This window comes from Hyaena hyaena, unplaced genomic scaffold (assembly GCF_003009895.1).
Source record: "Hyaena hyaena isolate Hyena2069 unplaced genomic scaffold, ASM300989v1 scaffold_1919, whole genome shotgun sequence".
NCBI classification, from domain to species: Eukaryota; Metazoa; Chordata; class Mammalia; order Carnivora; family Hyaenidae; genus Hyaena; species Hyaena hyaena.
In genome coordinates, this window is record NW_024082564.1 from 123040 (window position 1) to 141006 (window position 17967).

Genomic DNA, 17967 nt, shown 5'->3' on the forward strand with positions numbered 1-17967 from the left:
GCCAGCTTTCACTACTTTTAGGTAAATTCACCAAAATTCCACTCTTGTTAAAAATTATGAAAAAACCGGGGCGCCTGGGTGGCTCAGTCGGTTAAGCGGCCGACTTCGGCTCGGGTCATGATCTCATGGTTCGTGGGTTCGAGCCCCACATCAGGGCTCTGTGCTGACAGCTAGTTCAGAGCCTGGAGCCTGTTTCAGATTCTGTGTCTCCCTCTCTCTCTGACCCTCCCCTCCTCATGCTGTTTCTCTCTCAGAAATAAATAAAACATTAAAAAATTTTTTTAAAATTATGAAAAAACATTTCTGTGAAAGCTGGTGAAATTCAGCTCTTTGGCTGGTTCCATTTTTCTGTTTCTCATCTTACTATAACTCTTATCTGTTCGTACGATGCACCCATAAGCAAGGAAAACAAAGACAGCATCCGGGCATTTAGTTTTTACATTGTCCCCATAGTCTCTGAGCGCTGGGAGCACTCATGGAGCTTCCTGTGGGAATAGAACGCTTCTTGATCTGGGAAGGTTTTTCCACAGATGCTGCAGGAGCAGCCCTCATCCTCCTTGTGTGAGCGACGGACGTGGCTGTCATGGGCGGCATGGGACGCAAATGATTTCCCACAGAACTTGCATTTGAAGGGCTTCTCCCCTGAGTGCTGCCTGATATGTGTGCGGAGGATGCTGGAGGCCGTGAACCTCTGCACAGAACAGAAAGCAGAAGAAGAAAAAGTCAGCTTCCATCACCTGGACAGCCAACTAGACAAAGGGGTTAATTTCACTGTCACTGATCCTTAGTTCCCCAATCGATGAATCTGGGTTTTAAGGCCATAGAGCATTCTTGGTCAACAGTAGTGGTCTTAAAAAAGGGCATGGCAGACATGAGGCTCAGGAACCTGCTTATAAACAAACAACTCCGATGCACATGGACTCAGGACCACACCAAGAGAAAGTGCATTACAGGAGTAGATCCTATTGGCCAAGGTCTGGCATAAAGTAGGATCTTATTGGTTTCTTCTCTCTCTCTTTTTTTAAAGATTTTATTTTTAGGAAATCTCTCCACCCAAAACAAGGCTTGAACTTAGAACCCCAAGATCGAGAGCTGCACGCTCCACAGACTGAGCCAGCCAGGCACCCCGGGGTCTTCTTTTTGTAAACACAATACTTGTTGAGGTTATTCACAGGCAGTCATAAGAAATATTAGAGATTCTGTGCACCCTTTACAGAGTCTCCCTCAGTAGTACCTCTTGGAAAACTATAGTACAGTATCCACAACCAGGATTCTCGTGCTGATAGTGAAGATGTAGAACAATTTCATCATGACGACTCGTCATGTTGCCCTTTCAGAGCCACACCGATTCCTCTCACTCCCACTTTTTTCTCGTCAGCCGTGACAACCACTTGAACTGTTCTCTGTTTTTGAGGTTGGCGTGTGGACAATAGTTCATGCCTTTTTCTATGGCTGAGTAGCTCTCCATGGTGGCGATGTGCCCAGTCTGTTCACTTACCTGTTGAGGGACATCTGGGTTGTTTCCAACGTGGGTTCTCACGAATAAAGCTGCTACAGGTAAATACCTGCACAGGTTTTTGTGTGAATATATAAGCCTTCATTTCTGAGATAAGTGAGCAGGGGACAATTGCTGGGTTGTAGGGCAGTTAACAAGTATAGTTTTTAGTGAAACTGCCAAACTTTTTCAGAATAGCTGTCACATTTTAGATTCCCAAGTACTTTTCTGTGCTTACATACCTTTTCTTGGCCACTCTGTTCTTTCCCTCATTTATAGCTTTTTCCCCTCCTTCATTTCAGTACTGTGTGCTTAACTTTGTCACCTTCAAGTAGTATATTAGAGATGTAATAACTTTTTTTGAGGTCCAGTGACTGACATAAAACACTAGGTTAAACTGGTGGCCTCGGATTTGGGGGGCTGAGAGAGAAGTGCTAGACAATGGGGTGTCTGGGCACATGTGGAGTTGGGTCACTGCCTAGTCAGGTTCATAAGCTGTACTTGCCTGAACACCCACACATGATCAGTCTTCATCAGCTTAAGTAACTGGAATCTAATGTGTACACTGGGGGCCAAATATTTAGTTCCCCTTCAGAACATCTCTCAGTCCCAGGTCAGTTAGAAGTTACAAGGTAGGGATCGGAGTAAGAACTCCAGAAACAGAAGGCATTGTGTAGTTACTATGACCTTGCTCTGGAAATCCTGGTGGATAGAATTTACTCCTCAGGAGAGGCTGCTTTTTTCACACAAAGCCATGGTCCCCTTCCTTCAGTTTGCACAGACTCCTCATGGTCTACTTCTGGCTCAGCCTCATTTTGTCATGGTGATTACAACCATTCTATCGACCCACAATTTCTTTGGCAGTATGTTTCCTCAAGTCTGGTGCACTCAATGTTTTATTTTTCTGTGGGAGGTATAGACATCCCCCTAAGACAGCACATATTCCTTTTATGGCTTTATTATTAAAAAAAATTGATGACAGAAACAATGTATTCCAATGCTCTGCAATAGGACTTTCTGCATTGATGGAAATGTGGCCGTGCTATCCAGTTTGATGGTCACTAGCCATGTGGGGCTATTGAACACTTGATATGTGGATACTGCAACCAAATTACTGAATTTTCCATTTTATTTCATTTTTACTAAATTAAATAGCCACTACAGTTAATGGCTAACTAAGCATTGGATAGCACAGATGTTTATCATTAAAACAGGACATGAGATGTTTTGGCATAATATCTAAAGCATGGTCAAACCATTGTTTCTATTCCAGCAAATCCTAAGTATATATCTGTGTCTTCATTTTTATCATTCAATATTCTGTATAATGTACATTAGATTCCATTTCAGCAATGTTGCTCTAGAAAGAGGAGTTTGTGCTCTTAAATATTATGTAATCATGTCTGCAATCATCACAGCTCCCTGTAAATTGGGGGTGTATTTCTTTAAAAAAATTTTTTTTTAAGTTTATTTATTTCAGCAATCTCTATATCCAATTTGGGGCTTGAACTCCTGACTCAAACATCAAGAGTTGTATGTTCTACCGACTGAATCCAGATACCCCTGGGAGATGTTATTTCATTACACATGACCCAAATGCCAATTTGGCAATAGGAGATCATATCTGATCATCTTAAGCAAACTGGAACATATTTAGGGGTGGAAATGGGGTTTGGCCTGATAATGGACTAACCAAGAACTCCTTATAAGCCAGGCTTTATGCTTCAAGTTCTTATCCATGAACATCCAAACAGGGCTCAAGGCAAATCCCTTGGAAGGGGGTTCCATTTACCTTTGTGCAATACACGCACTGGTACGGTCTGTCTCCAGAGTGGACTCTCGTGTGTTTGTTTAGGCTGGAAGACTGAGAGAAACATTTCCCACACGTGGAACACTAAGGCATAAAAGAAACATACAGTTAGAAATCACATCTTCATTTTACCATTATGTTTATCTGGGAGTAAAAAGCTAAATATTCTATTTATCTTGCATATGTTTGTAGGCAGAGGATCAAGTAGACTCAGGCTGAGGGGTCTGAAAGTAGTAGAAAGACAACCCAGGGCTACACTGAAGAATCTGGAAGCATGGGTTCTGGTCCAGAGCCTGCTCAGTGCTATAGCTTTCCATAATTCCTCTCAAGTCTCTGGGTGTCAGTTGCTTCAGATGTACGAGGTGGGAAGTGAACAGGATTGTAACGTATGGAGAAGCTTGAATTAGTTCTGCTCTGTCAATGAGTAGCTGTGTGACCAGAGCAAGCCAGTTAAACTTGGACTCCTTGTCTTCTGATTTTCTCGATGGGAACTACCCAGTTAATTCAACAAGTATTTATGGAGTACCTACTATGTGTTCGACACTTTGATAGAGACAAGGAGCTGAAAATCTAGTGGCTGGTGATGAATATGTAGCCCCAGAAGGCAACACAGGTGGCAGATGGTCAGAGACATATTGTACCTAAAGAAAAGGTCACCAGTTTGGGACTCCAGTGAAAGCATGTGACGCAGCATGTGTTCACCTGCTGTCAAGAGTTCATGTCGTTTCTCTTTGGTCTTGACCCTGTGACTCCTGTCAAATCTCCTCTGGGATTCTGAACCAGGTAAAAGAAAAGTACTTTGCCTCCATGCCCTGCTCCTCAGGTGTGCTTATGTGCATAGACAGGAGAGAGGATATGTTTGGGGTAGATTTTAAAAGTCTTAAATTTTCTGTGCTGTTTGAGGTTTTAATGGTGAGCATTTGTTATCATTACTATGACTGCTAGCGCAAAAAGTCAGGTGTCTGAGTTAATACTACAAAAAAGAAGAGATCAAGTGTAAAGATATACATGATTTGGAAAATAAGATTAGGGGACTCGAGAATAGGAGCAAAAAAATTAAAATTTAACTCTGGGCGGCTCAGTTGGATTTGATTTCGGCTCAGGCCATAGATCCTAGGGTTGTGGGATCGAGCCCCATGTCAGGCTCCATGCTTGGCAAGGAGTCTAAGATTTTCTCTCTTTCTCTTAGCCCCTCTCCTCTGCTCACATGCTCTCTCTCTAAAATAAAAACAAACAAGCAAGCAAACAAAAAACAAACAAACAAAACAGAAGAAAAGAACAAAAATGTTAAGCACAAGGAGGTAGCTAGTATCTAGTCAAAAGGAGTTCCAGTAGTAAATAAAGACCTAGAAGGGGCACCTGGGTGGCTTAGTCGGTTAACCGTCTGACTTTCGCTTAGGTCATGATCTCGCGGTTCGTGGGTTCGAGCCCCGTGTCGGGCTGTGTGCTGACTGCCAGCTCAGAGCCTGGAGCCTGTTTTAATCTGTGACTCCCTCTCTCTCTGACCCTCTCCTGCTCACGCTGTCTCTCTCTCTCCTAGAAATAAATAAAACATTAAAAAAAAAAAAGACCTGGAAGACAGATAATAACCAGAGAATGAAGAAGAAAATTCCTTTCTTTCTTTCTTTTTTTTTTTTTAATGTTTTATTTATTTCTAGGAGAGAGAGAGAGAGACAGCGTGAGCAGGGGAGGGTCAGAGAGAGAGGGAGACACAGACTCCGAAATAGGCTCCAGGCTCTGAGCTGGCAGTCAGCACAGAGCCCGACATGGGACCCGAACCCACGAACCAGGAGATCATGACCTAAGCGAAAGTCGGACGCTTAACCGACTAAGCCACCCAGGTGCCCCAGAAAATTCATTTCAATTTAGGACTTATACCTTCAAATGAAGAAAAGCGTACTTTGTACTTCACTGATTATAAAGCAGGACAAAAAGAAAAAGACATCCAACTTCACACTTTCTGTTAAAATTTCAGAAGTCCAAAGATCAATAACAATTTCCATAAAGAAAGAAGCCAGTTATTTATAAACAATCAAGAACAAGATTGGCATCAAATGATAAGACTAAATGGAAAGATTCCTTGAAGGTTTTTGAAAATTGGAACAAGAGAGAGGAAGAGTGAGATGGAAAAATCAGTGGAACTAATTCAGAAAGGTGATGAAAACTATCCCAATATGACAGTTCACAGGCTTAGAAAGCAAGTGGTTCAAATCTGACTAAGCTCCATGAAGAATACTTAGCAAGAATGTAAATATCTTTTACACAATTAAGAAACTATATTTACCTCTTGTAATTAGAAATCCTAGCAAAAACAAAAAGCTTAGAAGGAAGTAGAAAACAAAATATATAAAGAAAGTAAAAAGCCTGGCATAATTTTGAGCAACTGATGGAATATAAGAAATGATGCCTTCTGAAAAAACAAAGCCTTCTCTCTACTGGTCAGGAATTTCAGGAGGCTGGAGAGGGCTGACACCCCAAATTCATGTATACACTATTGGGACTCATTGTTATGAACTACAGGGACTGCCTCTGACATTTCTTTGGTTTGCTTGACAAATCATGTCAAAAGGAGGTACACTTAGGTTTTAAGTGCTGGATACAGGGTTTTTCACTGTTGTCTGTGCACCCAGCATCTTCTAATATTTTTGTCGATCAGTTATTTTCTCTTTCAGAAACTTTTTTTAAAGAAATTATTCACCTTAAGTTCTGCAGGTCTGTTTCACCAAGATTTTCCCCCTTCCTTTCAATTTAAATTATATGTTTTGTTCAAGCTTTTGCAAAGTTAAATATATTTTATCACTTTAAAAGCTCGGTACTCAAACTTAAGTATATAAAATAAAGGAAACTAAAAGAGCATAAAAAATGTTTAGTAGTAAAAAATAAGAAAAGGAATGCCATGAGCAACTCTAGTTGAGATGCTTAGAATGCAGCTAGATAGACGCTTCATGAGCTCAGGACAGAGCTGTTGGCTAGAGATGGACACCCAGTGTGAAATGCTGTTTATGGTCATGATAAAAGACAAGAGCACTCAGGGGGAGTTTGCAAAGAGGAGACCTCTAAAGAACTGTGGGGACACTGAGGACGCAGGACTCATCCTCTTCTATTGCCAGTTTAAGATGATTATTCCTCCACGTGGCCATAAAACCAAGCCCGCATTACACAATTACCAGCTTCCACACCTTCCTTCTCATCTCTGTCATCTACTGGCAGCCTGCTCTACGGTCCCTCAGTCTCAAAGATGGCAGCACCTGGAGCGCCTGGGTGGGTCTTTGGCTTAGGTCAGGATCTCACATTCATGAGTTCAAGCCCCATATCAGCTCTCTGCTCTCAGCACGGAGATGGCTTCAGATCCTGAATCATCTCTCTGCCCATCTCCTACCCATACTCTCTCTCTCTCAAAAAACAGATGGCAGCACCCGAGTACAGCTTCTCCCCTCAAACCCCAGCTGAAGACTACCACTGTCCTCAGAGTTTAGCCAAATGACCTAGGCAACTCTCAAGTAGAAATATCTTGATGGAGCTCTGATTACCTTTTCCTATATTCTTTTTAGTGAAAAACAAACAAAAACAAATCCAATTGCTTCTCCTTTGTTAACCAACACCCTTTGATCTATCTAGCTGCAGCAAATCTGACAAATAGCCTAGATGGTGTATCCTATCAACTGTAAGATCCACCATTACTTTCTGTGCTAACTAAAAAGGAAAATGCCACCAATGAGAATGATGGCATATTGTCACTTGTTGAACACACTCAAATTTCACAAACATAAAGATGTGAAAAAACTCCAAATCCCAGAATTGATAAAACATGGCTTGTAAAATATTATTATTAAAGCATGTAGCAATAGAAATGTTTTCCAAGGACATAAATTGACAAATCACAGGACAAATACAATGTGCCAATAAAATACAGTTTAAGCATTTACCACAAGCTGCACAGGCAGGACTATAAATCTACACCTTCTCCAGAAAGCAGTTTGGTGTCTCAATTCAAGAGCCTTCAAATTGTATACACCCTCTGACCCAGTTTTTCTACCCCCGGGAATCTATCCCAAAGAAATTATCAGACATGAATAACAGAGATAATGATTTGTATATAATATTGTTCACCACAGCAACACCGGAAGGAAATTTCACACAGCAGGAGATTGGTTAAATAAGTGATAGCACCTCCATCTAAAATACACTGATGCAGCCATTACTACGTTTATAAATTACTCATGATGTTATTATGTTAAGTCAAAAAACTAGCCTCGGAATATCCCCAAGTACGTTAAAATACATACATGTATACATATACATATAGAAAAACATTACACCTTAAATGTCTTAACTTGGATCATGGCCTATCAGGAGGTTTTTGTTTTGTCCAAATTATATTTACCAAGCATACATTCTTTTCTCATGTTAAACAGTAAAAATTGGAAATAAAAAATTATTAGTTTTTAGATATTTGTTTATTTGAGAGAGTGGGAGTGAGCATGAATGAGAAGGGGAGGAGGAGCAGAGACAGAGAGGGACAATCCCAAGCAGGCTCTGTGCTGCTAGCACAGAGCCCAACATGGGGCTCGAACTAATGAACCTTCAGATCATGACCTGAGCTGAACTCAAGAGTCAGCCACTTAACCAACTGAGTCACCCAGGCACCCCAGTAATTTCACCGTCTTATACTTCAAATGTCCTGGAATTCTGGTAAGCATGTGCTTTTCTGTGGGAAGTGGGATTTGGAGGGGACTGGGTCGGTGTGGACATCTTTGAAGATCTATCTGGATCAGCAAGGGGTTGTTGAAAACTAGTTATATTAAATGTCTTTTGATGAGTACAAATAACACATGATGCTTGTAAAAATCCTCAAACTTTCTTGGATTAAATAATATAGTGACTGGGGTTTTCCTGTAAGCTTAGCTGTGAATAGGTAAGATCCACCATTGGGGGAAGATAAGGGCAATTTTATGAAGAGTACTCTCTTTTCAAATGAACAGAACTGGGACTCAAGAGTCACTCAGGTGGTAGCCTCATGGGCTAGTTGTGACGGGGCTGGGAGGCACACCCAAGCCTGCACCCAAGCCCCATCCTTTCTTCTAAACAATGGTAGCTTGTACTTTTTTTCACCAAGTCTGGTAGAGCCACCAGATATCTAGAATAGCAGAAAATGGCTCCCTATGACCGTTGTTGCTTTTCACCTGACAGAATCCTTGGCAAGACACAGAGGCCTCCATTCTTTGGGCCTATGCTTCCTCCTTAGCTACTACAATTGTCCACATGCCTGCACAGATTATGGAACAATATACGGTGATCTAAAAGCATATGCGGGGGCGCCTGGGTGGCTCAGTCAGTTGAGTGTCCAACTTCAGCTCAGGTCAATCTCACGGCTCATGGGTTCGAGGCCCACGTTAGGCTCTGTGCTGACAGCTCAGAGCCTAGAGCCTGTTTCGGATTCTGTGTCTCCCTCTCTCTCTGACCCTCCCCTGCTCACGCTGTCTCGCTCCCTCTCTCAAAAATAAATGAAACATTAAAAAAAATTTTTTTAAATAAATAAAAGCATATGCGAGGCTCTTTCTTGCTCAGAACATATCAACCCCCTCCCATCAACTAACCCTGCCTCTGACATAAAGACATCCCACTGTCCTTCTAGACTTGGCTCAAGGCCACTTCTTCTGTGAGGCCTTTCATAACCCATGTCTCCGGGTAGAAGCAGACAACCTTCCTTCGTGTCCTCTCAACCTCACACAGCGCTCTGTCACGAGGTAGCTCATGCCTGCCCTTCCACAGTACGGTCCCTTTCTTCATAGACCCTACATCGTCAAGCACCGTGTCCCAGCAACTCACATCCAGGGCACCCTCACTATGTCTTCAGGGGTTGGAGAAAGGAGCATGAAAGCAATGTGAGTAATGGGCCACCCATCCTTTGTCGCCCTACTTCTTACCTTGTGAGGCCGGTGCTTCTCATGAACGTGAAGGACATGGATCCGGAGCCGGTCCCGCTTCTCAAAGGATCGTGTGCAGAGAGAGCAGGGAAATTTCCTATCACCCTTGTCCACACAAGGAGTGTACTTGAGGTGCTTATCTCTGTAATATTTGTAGGTAAATACTTTTCCACATCTTTCACATCTGTAGCCTTCTGCAGACTCTGTGAAACACAGGAGGATAAATTGCCACGGGCTTCGTCAGCTACCTTCCTTCTTTTTTACTTCCTCCAGCAGGACTAAAAAAAAATTCTTTTTAATATTTATTTTTGGGAGAGAGAGAGAAAGAGAGAGAGAGAGACAGTGTTTGGGGCGGGGAGGGGCAGAGAGAGAGGGAGACACAGAATCCGAGGCAGGCTTCAGGCTCTCGGCTGTCAGCACAGAGCCTGATACAGGGCTTGAACTCACGAATCGTGAGATCAACCTGAGCGGAAGTTGGACACTTAACTGATTCTCAACCACCCAGATGCCCGTCAACCCTACAGGTCTTGAAGCCACTCCTGACTGGCACGTGTTACAAGGCTGGGTTAATATATCAAAACATGCCTACTGTGCAGATCAGTCCAATTTCTAAGTTCAAAGCAATTCACCTCAGAGAATGATGGATACCAGACAGTCAGGGACATGAATAGCTTACCTCCTAGGTTTCCCAAGAGCTGCTCCATCTGGCCCCATTTATGAAGTCTTAGACATTTGTTTAGCTTACAGTTTACTTCTCTGAACTTTTAGAAAAGATTCCAGAGCTAGGACCATCAGGTATGGAGTAAGGCTGACAGTATCTTGCCTTCCCTTGTATTCATAGGGTTATCATGATGATTAATTTAATTCTGTCATTTATTGAGTGATAGACAATATCCAGAAAGGTAAATCTGTTTTTATCAATGGAGAAGGGAGGGGGAGAGAGGTTAGAGAGGGTTCAGCCGACTCTAGCAAGGGAGGTCCCAGGTCCAGGGGTGTCTATGTGTTGGGGGGAGGGGAGAGGACAGGGGCCACCTACAAAAGCATCCCTGCTGAGGACACTCTGGATTCCAGAGGATCAAGTGGCTTTGACTGTGAATGCATCATTGAGACCTCATTGTCTGGCCCCAGGGAGAGAGAGAAGAGCCAGGAATAAGTATATTCAGGAGTCTGTAGATGGAAATCTTTTTAGCATCAGGACAGCAGGGAAGTTATCCATCAGGGGCTTTGTTAGTTGACAACTACCTCCCAGGCACGTTTAACAGGTGGCTAAGGAAATAAACCATTCATTAAGTAAATAACCAGGAAGGCAACCGCCATCCCCAGGACATCCATCGCCCGGCATGTCTATCACTTTCATTGAGGTGCTAATACTCTCAGAATTCCCTTGCTGGGATGGTTTTAGCTTAGCACTAGAATTTTCATTGGTCAGAAATGCCTGGCCTTCCTGCTTCCTAGAGTGGGAGGAGAGGGGCTACAAGGCTGGATCAGTGGCCTTTACAAATCAAAGCACTAAAGCACACCAAAATTCAGAATAATGGTTCTGATGGTGAGTTTGCATAAGAACAACCACTTAGGCAAAAATGACACACCACCCTTGCTAACTAATTAGGGGTCACCTGTCTGCATTTTCTGCTCAGGTCTTTGGAAATTTAACTTAATAATTTTATCCTGTTCCTTTTCCTTCATCCTCTCCCCAGCCCCCCCCCAACCCCCAGTCAACTACTCTTTTTAGCCAAGGGGTTTCCCAATATTGACAATGATGTTTTCTGCCCCCACCACACACAGTTTTAGTGTTTAGTAACAGTTAAGAGCTGTCTTCACATTCCACACCTCTATCCCCCAAAACACACACTCCACAGGCTTGCATACTCAAATAACCCGCCCACATAGGGTCCAGACTCTTCCCTCCCACTCAAGACCTTAAAGGGGGAAGGAAGTTCCCACCGTTCCTCGCCAAAAGCCTTTGAGGAAAAGTTCTTTGACAAGACAGAAGAATTTTGATTTTTCTTTCCTTTTTAATCCTATTCAAATCCACTCATTAACAGAAAACAAATGAGTTCATCCATAATTCTTTCCAACAAATTAAGCTGTTTACTAATTTCCTTCCATACACTCTCCCAAATATATATTATTTTAACCCCGTTTATAAGCCCACACCCCTCCCTGTTCCTTATTACCAGATAAGGATTTCTGATTTCTGCATATTATTCTATATGTTAATATATCATCATTTACATAACAATTATTCTACTCTTGAACATTTCAGTTGATTGTGATGTTTCACTAATACGGATGGTGCCATTGTAAAAATTTTCATGCACAAAGCTTGTCCTTCTGGACCATTTTCTGAGGATAAATTTCCAGAAGAGTATTACTTTCTTGAGAAATCAAAAGTTATGATCATTGTAATAGCAATACGTAGTGCTAAATACTTTTTCAAAAAGATGATTATATCTTGTGAGTTACTGAGCATGTGTAGATTTTCTCAAATCAATTTTTCAGTTTTATTTCAAAAACAGTCAGTACATTTTGGAAGTGACCAAAAAGACTCACCAGGTATGAGACAACTGTGAAGTCTATGGATTTTAGAGAGTCCCATGATCTCACCACCACTCCCGACTTTACCCCCCCACCATCCGCTCACTGGGGTAGCAGGAAGATGGTTCACCCAAATGATTCCAATAGGCCCTCATTATTAGGACTCTTGAAACAAGAGGCTGTTCATTATTCACTTCCTAATCCCCATGAGCATGTCCATGTCCTTCCCCCTGGCTTCACTATTCCCCAAAGCTGGAGTGTCTTCCTTCTCCCAGTCTAACGCACCTTGTTATTTCCTCTCATCCCTAAGCAGCTTTTCCCCACTGTTAGACCTAATACCTTTTGCTTTCCTTCAATACACTCTAGGATCCAGGTGAAGGAGATAATAAGGCGCTTAGGATTATTTCCTGCACTGAAGGGTCTGGGTTTACAATGGGGATGCGCATGCATCACACAATTACTGTATTGTGTGATGAATGCAACTTTTTAAACTGTTACTTATCACATTTATTATAACATAATAAGGCGGGCTTCCATCCTATTACACTCATTTTTCATTTAACTCATCCCACCCATTAGATCAGGATTCCCAAGGTTTTGTGCATGTAATAATCACTCAGAAATCTGCAAAGCCCGAGGCTCATTCTGAGCAGGTTGGTGGTTCTCTGGCTCCTTGCCGCTCACATGTGGTCCAGGGGCCAACAGCATCAGCCTCCCCAGGAAGCTTGATAGAAATGCAGAATCTTAGGTCCCAGCCCTGAATAGAATCTGCATCTTTCCAAGATCCCCAGGTATTCAACACCCACATTAAAATGTGAGGGTGAGAGTCTAACTCGATGCTTCTCAAAGTGGACTAAGACCCACAGTAAGAAATATATTACTTATGTGAGACTCAGCATACTGCACATCTCCATTTGAAATCAAACGTCACCAAACAATGCTTACTCTTCCTTGAGATTCACATTGATATTTCCTATTCTACTCTAATTTTTTTTTCCTTTAAAGGTGGTCTAAACCACTAAATTGATTTCCCACCACATTAAGATATTGCAACCCCTATTTGAAAAACACTGATCTAAGAGCTCTGATGGAGTCATCAGCTGTGTTACCCTGGGCAGAGATGAATCAGAAACTGGCTCACCTAGGGAAGAAGCTGCATCCATTTATTTAGCTTTTATTTATTTTTTTCCTCCGAAAGGAGGTGAAGGGGAAGAAGAAAAGGTTTCCTTGTGAATAGAAGCAGCATCCACAGCTTTAGAAAGGCAAGCACATTTCCCTCTCGCTGGGTAGTGCCCCCTTGGTTAGAGACATCCCCAGTATAGTCTCCCCTGCATTAGCCTCTGCAGAGGGAGGCGCTCCACAAGGCAGCAGAGATGCTGCAAGAGGTGGCTCACGTTCACAAGAAAGCCGAGTCCTTCTAATAGAAGAGCCTTGCTGGGAAAGACAAAGGTGTGAACTCACCTTCAGAGGGCCCAGGTGCCTGCCTCCCCTGTTCTGTGACCTGAAGGCTCATGGGGATGTCCAAGAACTTCTCATAGCAGTCTCCGTACCACACCAGGAGCTCCTGGTTCCGGCAGATATCCTTGCAGCTCTCATAAAAGATCTGCCCCTGACACTGCACTGCAACCAGGTTCTGCTCCTTGGGGAAGCGGGCACAGTTGACATAGGACATCCAGTTCCCTGCACCTCCTTTTCCATCGATAAAGTGGCTCAAGTGACCATCTTCAAAGATCTAAAAAATAAAAGAAAGAAAGAAAGTTTAAAATGCACTTTTTGTATTTGCCTAACCTGTAGGATTACTTATTAAAATTTATACTCCAAATCTCATGCTTGAGTCCACTGAATATACTTATTATTTATTAATATTAAGCCCAAATAGATTTGTTTGCTATTGAGATAAATAGGTGCTGTGACATTTTTAAAGATTCTTACTTTTATCACTTTCTTAATTTCCAAATTTCTGTCGTGAGTATGTTAATTCCATAAGCAGAGAAAAGGGGAACTAGAGAAGTTTGCATTTAATTCACAACTTAAAGGCAACCGACTATAGTTTTGTGCTTTTCCCCAACCTGGTTGTCATGCATATCAGTGCAGCCATGTTTTAATTCTCTCTGCTGTTGGCAATTCCACTGTCTCCCATGTTTTGTTATTTTAAGCAACCTTATGATTAACATCTTCCACAGGGTCTGAATTTCAGATTACTTTCCTGATTTATATTCCTAGAAGTAGGCATTCACGGTCAAGGGGAGGTCCCTGATATATTCGAACAAACTGGAGTCCTACCAACATGCCCCAAACACGGTCAAGAGTATCAGTTTTTTAAAATCCATAGCTAATTTCATAGGCAGATGATATCGCAAATTTTATTCTCTTTGGCATATTCTCAGCATCACTGTATAAACATTTAAAGCATTTAGCTTTGCCTATAAACATAGATAAATAATAATTCTTTAAACGTATATTCCAGTGCTAATCTTAAGAGTAAAACGATTTAAGGCACCACACAACACAAAGACTTCATGTAGAGGTGCTATCTTCATGGAGTGAACATCCCCCTTTCCTTCTCTCTCTCTCTCTCTCTTTTTTTAAGTTTATTTTATTTATTTGAGAGAGAGAGAGAGAGAAAGAGAAAGTGAGAACACGAGCTGGGGAAGAGGGGGGGTGGCGGCAGAGGATCTGAAACAGGCTCTGCATCAGATGCAGGGCCTTGAACCCACAAACTGTGAGATCATGACCTGAGCCGAAGTCAGTTGCTCAACCAACTGAGCAGGCACCCCTCTTTCCTTCTCTTTACACTGCAAGAAGGGCAGCAGACAGCAGAATGCCCCCCTCCCAGAGGGCCAGAAGCCAACACTGTTCTCCACCAGCTTCATTTCCCACTCTGTCAACCCACCAGAAGCATATTTATTTACCTCCCACATCAGAGAATTGTCTCCATAGGTCTTGACCTCACTGGCGTTGACCACTTTGCCTTGAAAGGGTCCAAAGCGGACTCCTTTGGCAACAAGGCTACTGCAGAATACACCAAAATGCCGCACTTCACCAAACATCGTCTGCTTCAGACAGAGACCTAGGGGAAGCCCAAGGCAGGAAAGCCAATGATGGAACTGACTGCATTATGTCAGGGACCGAAGTCTACGCAAGAGGCCCTGCTTACCTTCTGGTAGTTGAAGGGAGTCTTTATCCAGAGTTCGACAAACAGAATCAGATCCTAGAGAAGGAGTTAAAATTTTATTTTTCATAAACTGTTTCCCTCCCTACTCCTTAGAGGTAACCATTATCCTTAGCTTAATCTTGATTTATCCTTTAAATTTTCCCTGCTCCTTTTACATATAACATCTTTCATTTGAGACTTGGAACAACCCCTGCAAGATTATGTTCTATTTGCGAATTTAAAGAACTTGAGAATCAGAGATAATGCTGATTTTGACTGAGGTCGAGATAGATGACTAAACTGGGACTCCAGTATGAATTGCATGAAACTCTCATAGAGATACCTTGCACTACCCTGGTAGAATCTGATCCCAGCTGACATCCACTAAGTGAACCATCTCTCTCTTCGCCCTCCACTTGCACTAAAGCCAACCTTAGGACCCATGCACTTCAGCCAAGTACAGCCTCAGAAGTGAGGCTTCCCTCTGATGGGAAGTATACACACTTCCCTGTTGGACTTGAACAGTCTCAGATCCAGCTTGAGGTGCCCTGTCCCCACTCCTCCTCCCACTTCTATTCCCCAGGGAATGTGACTCCCTCCGGATGTGACCACCTTTACCAGAGCTGTCTGTGGGGACCAGGAAACCGGACACTGCATGATGCAGAGGGGCTGAGTTCTCCAGGCTCGGAATGACCCCGAACAGAACTAAGTTAAGGTCCTCCTGGGTGAAGTGGTAGCGGTTAGACGACTTCCCTTGTTGGTTCGGGAGTTTGGAGCCGTCCTCAGACCACTTGTTGGGGGAGCAAGATAGTACCTGAGAGGCCTTCACCCCGTCAGGTAACAGGGAAGCATTAGCAGCCGGCGGCGGCATTAAAATTTCAGGTCCACAGCACTGGCCACTGTCTCTTTGGCCACCAGTACGGCCCAAGTCTTCACTGGTGGCGCCTGTATACTCGTGGCTGCTGTTGAGGAACTGCGGCACCTCTCTGGGGAGGTGGGGAATTGGGTACCACGGTGGCAGCTTGCTGTACCAGGGCAGGTCGTAGAGCGGCTCCCTCTGGAGGGCCAGGCTGGAGTTCAGCAAGGGAGGCACGGGCCGGAAGGCAAAGGGGGGCATAGCGTGGGATGCAGACACGGCGGCCTCCAGCTGCGGGAAAGGTTGGAAATCTTCCTCTGCAGCGGTTAACATGTTCCCATAGTGGCCATAGGGCGGGAAAGGCGGGCAGTAGACGTCCAGGTGGGGACCGCCCTGGAGTCTCTCAGGCGGGTAGCACAGCTTGCCCGGGGGTCCGGCCTCACCTGGCCGCCGCAGAGCCATCCCCCCGGCACGGAGCGCAGCGGGTCTGCGGAAAAGCAAGCGCAGAGTGAGTGCGCAGGGCGCTGCGGCCCCGCTACCTGCCTACCCTCTGCCGTCCGAGCTAGCCCCGGGTGGGAGGGAATCGCTTAAACCCCCCAATTCGATCCCACGAGCCTTACCCCACAGACGAAACAAAACAAAACCTCAATGCGAACAAACACACAAAACCCAGAACGAAAATCTTGCAGGATCTTGCTCGGCTCCAAGTTCCCGGTCAGTGTCGCTTTTGCCTGCCTTCTCCGAACACACCCTGACCAAGCGCAGCTCGTTTCCAACAGCCCCCTCTACATCCGGCCCCAAACCCGGCTCCTGCGAATTCCGTTTCCAGTTCCCTCTTCCGCCGCCTTCTCTGTCCAACGAAACTCTTTAACAGGGTGGGTCGGGGCCCCCAGACCCTCCCACTCCCGGGGCCGGGGGCCGAGCGCAAGGCCGTACTGCGCTTCAGGGCAGGCGGCGGCTCCAGGCGCTCCTGGGTCCCCAGCAGTCAGGGAATAGTCAAGGGCCCCCGGCCAGTTAGCGCAGAAACAGATGAGCTCCTCAAACCCCGGGGACAGGTCGGGGAGGCAGCCGCTCCACGATCCTTGGGTCTGACCCCCCCCCCCCGGACCCAGGAGCGCGGGCTGCATGGAGGAGGGCGCCACCTTCGGCTCCCCTCTGAGCTCCGCAGCCAGCGCCGGATTTGCCACGTGGGCCGCGTCCCGCCACATTCCCCAAGTCCCTCTGGGAACTCTGGTCGCCCCACCTGCTGGTTTAGGGAGCCTGGGGTCGCCTCTCAGGAGCACACGAGGACCCCCAGGCCGAGTGGGAAAGAAGCCTCGGCCGCTGCCGCTCCCACCCCGAAAGGACCGTGTTTTCACGGACCCAAGTTCGCCAAGGCCGAGGAATGGAGCCCCTTCATGGCCAGCGGGGCTCGAGGGCAAGATCAATAAGCCCAATAAGAAAACCCAGCAGGGTCGTGACTCCGAAATTAAAGAACACGGGGTCAGGAGAAGAGGTCAGCCACGACAAGGGTATCGGCCGCTCTCCTCCCGCGCCCCTAAAGGCGCTCGGCTCCTGGTTTCCGCTGACCGCGAGGATATGCCACTTGAGGGCTGAAAGCCACTTAAGGAGTGCAAGTCCCGAGAGGGCAAAAGGGCCACCCAAGACGAACTGCGCCCGCGCCCGCTCCCTGCGCCCCCAACCTCCCCGGCGGACGGCGGCCCCGGGCCACCGCGGCGCCCCAGCCCGGCACCCACCTCCGAGAGCGCCGCCGCCGGACGGGCGCCTCCAGGACCCTGAGGGCGGCGCGGGCTCCGCCTGGTACGCTGCGAGCGGGCCGGGAGGGTCGAGCGGGGTTTAAGAGGGCGGCGGGCGGGCGGGGCCGAGGGGCACAGAGAGGGCGAGGGTGGGGAAGGGACGCGGCCCACGCAGGTCCCCGGCGGGTCTCGGGCGGGTCTCCTCCCCGCCCACCGCAGCCATTGGCCGACGCTCCACTAGTCCTCCAGTCCCCAGGGGTCGCGCCTTTAACTCCTCAGGTCTCCAACCCCTCCCGGGACCCTGCGGGAGCACTCGCCCTCCGCCGACTGCGGCCGGCACTATTGCCCCTCCAGGCTCGCAGGGTAGGGGAGCAGAAAGCGTGGGCAGGAGTTGCTGAGCGTCCCGCATAGGCCCCCGGGCTCACACACCAACCCGGGGCTCTCCGGGTCC

The 17967-nt window shown here is 45.7% G+C and overlaps 1 protein-coding gene across 1 annotated transcript; it reads right to left on the bottom strand.

The window, feature by feature from the left end:
* Positions 1-436: 436 nt before the first annotated feature.
* Positions 437-16242, bottom strand: PRDM14 (PR/SET domain 14). The gene is made up of 7 exons (XM_039225145.1): positions 15543-16242; positions 14928-14981; positions 14683-14840; positions 13232-13502; positions 9233-9435; positions 3288-3389; positions 437-691 (listed from the first exon to the last, which is right to left on the bottom strand). Exons 1-7 carry the CDS (start codon positions 16240-16242, stop codon positions 437-439), a joined length of 1743 nt encoding a protein of 580 aa, XP_039081076.1.
* Positions 16243-17967: the final 1725 nt, after the last annotated feature.

What these genes read in the sequence shown, in the direction of transcription:
- PRDM14 (XM_039225145.1), bottom strand. Translation starts at nt 16,242, where the DNA reads ATGGCTCTGCGGCGGCCAGGTGAGGCCGGACCCCCGGGCAAGCTGTGC. An exon ending in GGCACCTGGGCCCTCTGAAG is followed by an intron (nt 9,436 to 13,231) that starts GTGAGTTCACAC and finishes TGTGTTTCACAG; the next exon opens with AGTCTGCAGAAGGCTACAGA. An exon ending in AGAAGCACCGGCCTCACAAG is followed by an intron (nt 3,390 to 9,232) that starts GTAAGAAGTAGG and finishes TTTATGCCTTAG; the next exon opens with TGTTCCACGTGTGGGAAATG.